Source organism: Natrix helvetica, assembly GCF_964273705.1.
Source record: "Natrix helvetica genome assembly, chromosome: 4".
NCBI classification, from domain to species: Eukaryota; Metazoa; Chordata; class Lepidosauria; order Squamata; family Natricidae; genus Natrix; species Natrix helvetica.
Window position 1 is genome coordinate 168,964,964 of NC_138550.1, and position 9,527 is coordinate 168,974,490.

Genomic DNA, 9,527 nt, shown 5'->3' on the forward strand with positions numbered 1-9,527 from the left:
GGTATAAGAAGTGGAGCCCAAGATCAGCTCAGGGAAACTGGCCTATAGCTGTCCATGCTGGACTTGCTATGTCACTGGACCTCATTGCAATGGATTATTGATGTAAGTTGTGTTATGATTGCTCATGTTCCAAATAACTAGTGAAATAAACTTCTGAAGCTTAAAGAAAGAATTATTGTCTTGGGTTGCTGTCTTTCGTTTCTTTCATTGGCTTTTTTCCCCCCATGATACTCCATAGATCTTTTATTATATTTTTATTATTTTGTGCATTTTGTTCTTGAAGTCCGGCATCAAAATTGAGAGTCTGAACTCCACCCATTCATGGTCTTCTTCTCCTTGCATGGCTAATTGCAGCCAAGCTGTCCCAGCCCAGTTGGGATAAGAACCAAAGTTAACAGTATGCAGTGGTGGGATTCCAAATCTTTTCCTACTGAGAGTGCACTTTGTGCACACGTGCAACACTCAAAGACCGTCTTTGGTGTCAGCGCTGGTGAGCCGAGATGTTTTTTTTTAGCTCAGCTGAGGAGCAGCAATCCATTCTGCTGCATGAATCAGCTGAGCTTAAAAAAAACAAGGGAATATAGGGAATGGAATGCTTGGGGAGGGAGGGCATGGCCAACCAGAGGTGGTATTTGCCAGTTCTCTGAACTACTCAAAATTTCCACTACCGGTTCACCTGAACCGGTCAGAACCGGCTGAATACCATCTCTGGTAGTATGCATTCTTGGTATGGAGATGACTTGGTCTTTTGCTCACAACTCTAAGCATCTCCAAATTATGGACCTGTTTTTTCCCCTGAGGGAGATCCCCCCCCTCACTGAAAATAAGCAATCTGTGCCTGGAATCAGCCATGAGATAATCCCAGGTTTTGGTTGTAGCTAATTGACTATCATTTATCTTTATCATTGTGTCTAAATATTGGGTCCAGAACACATACTACAGCTTCTGGGTCAACTCTGAAGTGACCCTGGCTGAAGCCATCTTGTGCTGCCTCAGGATTGCCACAAAGCCTGAGAGGGGAAAGGGAAGGGGGAAGTAGATAACCTGGCTAACAGTCAAAGCAAAATGTTTTCCTGTGGGAACCAAGGTCATCGTAACAGGTGATGTTCATTCAATATTGTGGGTGGCAACTCTTGGAACCTTCACAGTGGGCAGGAGAAAGAAAGACTGGAAACAACGAATGAGAAGCCGAGCTGCATTGTTTTAAGCAATTATTACACAATGTTTTATTGTAGAAATCTATAAACACAAATGCTTCCTCACAATAAACCGATTTCGCTACAATGCTTTTGCATGTGGGGAATGCTTTTTTCTTCCAATGTTAATTGGCTGACACAGCCTCATAAGATTCACCACCAATGTGATAAAGTAGAAGAAACGTCATACAATGGCAACAAGGTTCAAGTGATTTGAGTCCCCAAGAAAGCAAATGTTCCCAAGCCCAAAAACCACAGCTCACAATGCAGTGGTGGGCCACCTTCTTCGTGGCTTTCTTTGAACAGAGCAATTCCAGTAGTTCAACACAAAAGAAACAGATCAAAAGCCAAAGGCAGATCTGATGGATTAATATTACACAACAGGTACAATGGTCTGCTTGGTTTGGTAGATCTTTCCCAGGTTCTCCTTACATAGAATAAGGGGACCAGCTCTCTTAGTGAGAGACGATGATCCATAAAGAGGAGCTAAGCTTCAATTCATTAGAAGCAATCCATGATTCATGGATTCCCTTCATCGGCTTCTCTGATAACCCCAGAAGCATTGTTACACAGTTGCTTCTGGAGCTGAAGAAGCAATAGCAAGAGGTTTTGAAGACACCATGTAGACATGATAATTAGACCCACTGAAAGTCTACCATTGGCCTTCTGTGATGACTAACATGAAACAGGCTATTTTTAATGCAACAATCATCATTTATTTGAAGGCTAACACTGCACTCGGCTCTGAAAGGTTCAAGTAACCATGGCACCAAATTTGATGATGTGATCAAATTTGGCACATGAACATACATTCGTGGAAAGTCACTCCTACCCAAGGGTAGGAGAGCCCGTGCTGAATATGATGATCAACATAGTAATAAACCATAATAATCTATACCTATCTCCAATCCAACCTGTTTGACAGGTGGCATGTGAAGCGAATCTTCTTTGAACATCAAAAAAATGTTTTGATAAATGTCCATTGTATGCAATGGTGTGTACATTTTACACTTCTTAGTAGGCTTAAGAAATGGAAGAAGGAAGGAATATTCAGTTCCTTACTCTGCTGGCTAGTGGAGAAAGTTGGTTTGCCCCATTTGTCAAAACATTGTGGTCAAGCTCCTTATTTTAGAGCCTAACATTGTTTAACCAAACACCTTTGACTCCAATTTTTTTTTAAACATTTCTCACCCAGTAGCTGTTTTTTTTTTTTTTTTGACATCTTCATGGGCCACCTAAGAGACAGGAAAATGAAGAGTGGCCCTTTAGCAAGGATGTTCTCTCAGTTCTAGATACTTTGGAGCTCCAGTTGAAGTCCTCCATCAAAGTCCCCCACAATTTTTCCCTCCATAACCCTCAGTCACAACTTTCACATGGTCATAACTTGGAATGAGGCCATCTGAATAATGGAGGAATGTCCCTTCTATGTCCATTAAATGTCCCTTTGCTGGCCTTTGCTTCTTGTACAGCTTCTTCCTTGCATCTTCTCTGCTTTCTTGGTAGCCACCCATCTTGAGATGTTGACACTGCTGCTTCAATTCCTCAGAGAACACCTCTTCTGCATGCAAAAGTTGAAGCCGTTGAAGAGTTCAGGAGCTGTGTAACCAACCACAGAAGAAAACAACTCCCTATAACAAAAAGAAAGAAAGTGAAGATTAAGTGACAAAATAATAGAAAGGGAAGAAAAGCAAGTACTAAAGCTTTGGAGAATTATGGTAGTGGGTTTTCTCATGGTTGGAGTCTATCCCAGCCAGCATGGTCAATGGCAAGAGGCTGGAGAACCTCCAACTCAAATTGGGGAGTTAGGGGCAGGGGTGGGATTCAGCTGGTTCGGACTGGTTGAAGTGAACCAGATGCTAATTTTGCATCTGGTTCATCGAACTGGTAGTTGCAAGGACTGGCTAGCCCCGCCCATCCCACCCTTCCTCTCTGAGGAGTCTCCATGTGACCCCCTTTTGGATGCCAGGTAAGTGCAGGGCCCATGCAAAGGTTCTGGGAGGGTGAAAAACGTCCCCCTCACCGAAGTTCCAGAAGTCTGGAAATGGACCAGTTTCTAGCCTCCGGAGGTCCTCTGGAGCCCAGGGGAGGGCATTTATGCCCTCCTGGAGGCTCAAGGAAAACCTCTAGAGCCTGGGGAGGGTGAAAACACCCTCCCCACTCCCACAGGAGGCTGAGTAGGCCCACCATGGCCACCTCAACTCAACAACCAGGCAGAGAAACGGTTGCTAAAAATTTTGAATTCCACCCCTGGTTAGGAGGGTACAATATTTCCTATCATTTCCTTATGAGGCAGGGAAAGCTCTGGAGAAGAGAAGTTGGTAGGACCTGTTTGAAGTAGGGCCTATCTAAGGTAGGATGTTCTTGATTCTTGCCTCTTTAGGGAAGCCCCAAAGAGATATTTCCAGCACCTCTTTCCCAAAGTGTGCTGTGACATTGGGAATCTAAGCTTCTCCTTCCCAGTTCAAAAGGAGGTCTATGTATATAAGTAGCAGGAGAATTGAGAACTTCGATGTGGGAGGTTGTCCCAAAGGTGCTTTTCTGAGAGGCAACTGGGCTTTCTGGTTTTCCTTTGAAGATGTTGCATTTCTCCTCCAAGAAGCTTCTTCAGCTCTGACTGGATGGTGGGGAATGTTCGGTGGAAGAGCCGAAGAAGCTTCTTGGAGGAGATGTGAAATGTCTTCAAAGAAAAAGAAACCAGGGAGCCCAGTTGCCTCTTGAAAAAAGCACCATTGACCTGGATGACTGAGAATCTCCATAGACCAGAGGTCTTCAAAACTTGGCAATTTCTAGACTTGTTGACTTCAACTCTTAGCATAGCTGGCTGGAGAATTCTAGAAGTTGACCTCCACAAGTCTTAAAGTTGCCAAGTTTGGGGACCCCTGCCGTAGACATATCTGGAGGTTAGCTAAGAACAGGGTGAGGAATTTCTCCATCTGGCAGAGAACACAAATTTACCTTCTCCTCCTTCGGACGCTCGTCCTACAAGAGCAGCAGGTGCTTGGAGAAGATGATGTCCATCCAGCTCTGTTGCTTGCTGGGCTTTCCCCGATCAGTTTCTCCGTCTCCATCTCTGCTCCACATGTGATTCAGGAAGTGCTGAGCTCACAGCCAGTTTTGAATGAGTCACTGCAACAGAAGCATAGCATTGAAGTGTGAGCTAAAGTTGCTTCAAAAGATCATCCCTCATCTTAGCTATTGCTTGCTTCCTTCCCTGATAAGCTCCAATTGGATTGTTTCATCTACACAAAAGGCCCTTGGACAGTTTGCTCTCAGAGATAAAGAAATGTTTTCACCCAGCAGTTGGGAAAGTGATTTTTTTCCATAGGAGCCAATTGCTATTCCTCTTCTTTTTAGAAGAGTCTGAAAATGTCATTTTGACGCTTCCTTCCATTCTGAAGAGACTTTAGGCTGTGGACAGGAGCAAGGTGAGGAATGGATTCATATCAGAAATCAAACTCCCCAAATTTTTGCCACACCAGAAAAGTATAACCTGATGGGTCTCCTGGTATTTATGCTAGGTCCCAACCCAGTGGTGGGATTCAATTTTTTTTACTACTAGTTCTGTGGGAGTGGCTTGGTGGGCATGGCAGGGGAAGGATACTGTAAAATATCCATTCCCACCCCACTCCAGGGGAAGGATGCTGCAAAATTCCCATTCCCTCCCCACTCCAGGGGAAGGATTCTGCAAAAACCCCATTCCCTCCCCACTCCACGGGAAGGATACTGCAAAATCTCCATTCCCTCCCCACTCCAGAGGAAGGATACTGTAAAATATCCATTCCCTCCCCACTCCAGGGGAAGGATATTACAAAACCCCATTTCCTCCCGATCAACTGGGACTCAGGATGCAGAGAATAGATGGGGGTGGGACCAATCAGAAGTGGTATTTACCGGTTCTCTGAACTACTCAAAATTTCCGTTAACGCTTCTGGAGAACTGGTCAGAACCTGCTGAATCCCACCTCTGTCCCAACCCCATTGTGCCTTAACATGAGGGCCTGCTAAAACACACAGATCTTGAAGCCATGTTCATTTCATGTGTGTTGTGAAACCAGCCTAAACTAGCCACCACATCTTTAAACTTGGTAAAGACAAGAAGTCAAGAAGTTGTTGCTTACCTCTAGCCTATGGGAAGGAGTCACATCTCCCCATGGTTCCCAGCAAGATTTTTCACAGCTGCTCTTCGTCTCATCCTTTGCATGCCAAGTTGTGTCTTTCAGCCAGAAAGGGAAGTTTAGTTTCGCTTCTCTTTTGCTTTTCTTTCTTCAACAGCATCAAATTCTCAAAGTTGACAGTTTTCTTCCTAGTTTGGTTGTTATTTGCGTCATCAAATGAGGCTCAGCTAAAAAGCTTCAGTTCAAACTTACACCTTGGTGTAAGGTGATCTCCACCATTGAAATATGCAGTCCATTTTTTTTCAACTAGCAAAAGCTAGTACAACTTTAGTAGACATTCTTGGAGATGGGTTAAATTCTCAATTCAAGCTGTGTCCATGTCACATTTTCATTCTTTCTTGTAGTCTATGCATCCCTCCAACTTTCTTTCTTTGTCTAAACCCCCATTAGATGTTTCTTAAGAATCTGTCTCTTCACTAGAACTCTGCTTATCGCCCTCATGAATGCAACAAGAAATTCAACAGCATGGCCCTTTCTCATCTCAACGGCTTGGATTTAGAGAAGGAACAGGTGGTAAGTGTGTTTACTTATGGCTTTTCGGGAGCTGAAAGACCTTGAAAATCAGGTCAGAGAGAATCCAGAAACCCATCGGAGAATCAAAACAGAAGCCAAAACAACGGAGCTTCAAGTGTTGGTTGGAATATTCTGCCAGGACACCTGAAACTTGCTTTCCAATGTGTTTTGGCCCTCAGTCTAAACGTTGTCGAGGAAGTTATGAAAATGGGAAACTTCCTAGAAAGCAGGTAATTCCATTGGCTAATGCAGAGATAAACAGAAGTCAACTCTCAACAGCTACCTGCAAGGATGAGAGAATGTCTGGAAGGAAAAGCTTGTTGAAGGACGGAACTAATGCTAGAAGGAAGGACCTTCTGTGAGCGTGTCTATTTAAATCCCTAGGGAATCACCCCCCGAGGTGATACAGTCGTCCCTGCCCCAAAAGAAGGATTTCCTACCTTGGTAACATAGTTCGATCCTTGCTTTTAGAAAGCCACCCTCAAACTCAGCTACCGATGTTCCAGCTTGAAGCACACCAGATGATTCAAGCTCGCTATGTTCTCCACATGGGATACCAGAAGAAAAAGGCAGTCATCACCAACCAGCTTCTGAGCTGAGATCCCAGAAATCATCAGTGTAGCACAAGGCACCCACTGAATGGAAACAAACCTGGTGAGGAAGCTGAGGGTACCCATCTGTCCCCATCTGTTTCTAGTGCCTTGATATCTGGGCTCAGATCACTGTGACTGGTTGGGCACAGATATCTGGATGAGTTGCATCACTAGCAACGGGGCTAGCAGTAGAAGAAGCAGGCAAACTCTCCACCGATCCTCCTAACTGGTGTTTGGGGGACCTCTGGGGACTGGGCTCCTCAGAATGATCTAGGCTGCCCTCAACTTCCTTGCCCCGTTGGATCAGCTGCTCTAAGGTTTTGGGGTAGGGGTGGCTGAGGAAACGCTTGAGTTTGGGCTGGAGGGTCCCTACGACATACTGGATGACCTCCTCTTCCTCAGCATCTATGTAGAGAGTCTGGTACAAGTCCCGCTTGCGCCAAAGGAACTGGTCAAGGGGCTCCCCGTCCTTCTGGGGGAGATCCAGTTCCTGTTTGATGGCATCCCTTGTCAAGGTGCCCTCGCTGTATTGAAGGAACTCTTTCTTAAACTCCAGCCAGTTCTTGACCGAGTCCTGCTTGTATTCCCACCACTTTTTAGCAGGGCCATTCATGTGGTTCTGGATCTGGGAGAGCCAATACTCCTCCGTCCCGCCCACCTGCTTCAGATAATCCTCCAGATGAGTCAGGAATTCCCTGGGATCCTCAAAGATCTGGGTCTCCACCGGAGAGGTTGGGGTATCATCTGAAATAGTGATCCACTGATAGGAGTCGTGGGGCTGGGGCGCACTAGGGTCTTCCCCAATAGGAGGAGAGGTCAGGGCATACATCTGACTCATGTCTAAGGCATAATCATAAATTTCCTCTTTGCTGGGTTGGATTTCCGGAGCCCCTACTCCCACTGAGACAGTTTGCCTGCCCTGGTCACCATGGTAGTACTTTCCCCCACCAGATTCCAACCGGTCAGCCCATTTCTCCAAGCGGAAAAAGACTTCCTTCCAGACATTAATCTCCCTCTTGACCCACCTCTCCAGGTGAGCAATGGTCTCCTGGCATCTAGCCAGGCAAGCCTTGATGGATTTTTTCCATCTCTGGTTCTCCGCGGCTGAAGGAACGTGGTCTTCTAGATTGTTCTCCAGTTTCCCCACCGATTTCTGTAGGCTTTTCAGCTCCCTCTCCACCTGCTTGGACACCTCGGTCAAAAGGTGTCGGTGGGTTCTCCTCACATGGTCTAACATGTCAGCCCTGCACTTCCCTATCTGAAGGATGACGTTGGGCTTGTTGTTGGCCATCCCCCGATGACCCTGGGAAGAATGGAGATTCCCATGGTTGAAGCTGTCCACCTGCATCATCTCTACCTCTGCTGCTATACACTTTCCACCCCAACAATTCTTTTCCAAACCACTCTGCCCCGAAACGGACTTGCCTTCTTCTCCCCTAAAGCACGAAACACAACTGGATCAGAGGTCGCCCCAGACAAAAAAACCAACAACCACGTGGCTGTCGAACTCCACTTGGTGTTGAAGCAAAAGTCCACGAAGCAGACCAGGAAAGTTCTTTCCAGCCTCGACTTCTTCCTCCTCCTCGCCTTCAAAGGCTTTAATTCCCAGGCAGATCTGTCAGGTTCCCCTTGACGGATGGAAGGCCACCTCTCTGCTTCTGGGGTACCTTCTTCTTGGCTTCCAGAACCCTCCTGGGAACTTAAGGAGAGCTTCGTTGTCTTCCTCCGGGAGTTGGAAAACAGAAAGAGCTCTTTGGTTCCTCTCTCTCTGCTCTGCTCTGTTCTGCCGCTCTCATCGACGGAGACCCATACTTATACTGCACACAGCTCCGTACGTGGGTGTAGCCAGGCCTATTTGCTCATCGGCAACGTGCCTCTGATTGGCTGAGAAAGGGATTCAGGGGAAAACACAGCTTCTGGCAAAATTCTCGGCTTCCCCCTCCCTCTTGCCTTTGCCACCCCCTCGTGCACACCTCCAGACATGAGGCGAGAAGCGCTTTGAAAGGTTTCGGAGACAGTTGGAGAGTTGGATGAGTAATGCCTTTACCTTTTCTCTTCTATTTTTTTCCACCCTCTCTCTCTCTCTCTCTCCTTGGCATCTTCCTTCTCTCCCCCTTCCCTCCCTCCCACACCCCCAGCTCAAGAGCAAAGAAAAGGGCTTATCCATCCCTTAGTCAGCAAGGTCCTTATGAAATCTTTGTTTTGACAAAGTGTGGGGGGGGAATTAAGCCAATGAGTGTCACGCTCCAGTGGGCACAGCGTAGGATGGACACCCAACTCCCCCCCCCTCTGCCTCCAGATCTGATGCATTCCTTGGCACAATTCATTGCAAAGTCCTTCTCCCTCGGGTGACTCTCCAGACCTGAGTTATGAGATCAGAAAAATCTTCTCCAAGTCAGAGGTGGGCATTTCAGCTCCAGCATCTTCTCTACGGGATGAGGAACAGGTGCTTGAGGAGGGGGTGACAGAGGTCTTCTTGGACTATGGGGTCAGAAAGGGTCCCACCCTTCCCACAGATGAGAGAGGAGGACTTCCTGGATCACGGGAGTCAGAAAGGGTCCCACCCTTCCCACGGATGAGAGAGGGGGCTTCCTGGACCACAGGGGTCAAAAAGGGTTCCACACCTTTCCCACAGATGAAAGAGGGGTGCTTCCTGGACCACAGAGGTCACAAACACTCCCACCCTTCCCATGGATGAGAAAGGAGGACTTCCTGGACCACGGGAGTCAGAAAGGGTCACAACCCCCTTCTCACCTGAGGTCCCCAACCCCTCAACCCCGCCCATCACCATGGTTTCCTGGCACTAAGCCCTTGAATGGATTTCTATTTCACGTTCTGCCTACCCAACGTCGCAGCTGAAGCTCGCTCACACTTCTTCCTGGGTGCCCGTTATGGAAGCAGGAAGCGGTCCATAAAAGGAAACCGGGAAGGAGATTTTATGTAACCAGGCAGCTAAAGAGGTTTCCCCCCTTTTTTTAGAAAGGCAGCGAAAGAGTTTCCCCTCCGGAATGCCAAAGCTGTCATCCCTGATGGAGACCTGGCATGACAAGA

The 9,527-nt window shown here is 46.9% G+C and overlaps 1 protein-coding gene across 1 annotated transcript; it reads right to left on the minus strand.

The window, feature by feature from the left end:
* Positions 1–1,211: 1,211 nt before the first annotated feature.
* On the minus strand, positions 1,212–8,201 carry ARC (activity regulated cytoskeleton associated protein). Its single transcript, XM_081952400.1, has 3 exons — positions 5,314–8,201; positions 4,152–4,322; positions 1,212–2,824 (listed from the first exon to the last, which is right to left on the minus strand). The coding sequence occupies exon 1, from the start codon at positions 7,825–7,827 to the stop codon at positions 6,598–6,600; it is 1,230 nt and encodes a 409-aa protein (XP_081808526.1). The 5' UTR covers positions 7,828–8,201; the 3' UTR covers positions 1,212–2,824; positions 4,152–4,322; positions 5,314–6,597.
* Positions 8,202–9,527: the final 1,326 nt, after the last annotated feature.

Excerpts from the sequence above, each read along its gene's own strand:
- ARC (XM_081952400.1), bottom strand. The coding sequence starts at position 7,827 with ATGATGCAGGTGGACAGCTTCAACCATGGGAATCTCCATTCTTCCCAG.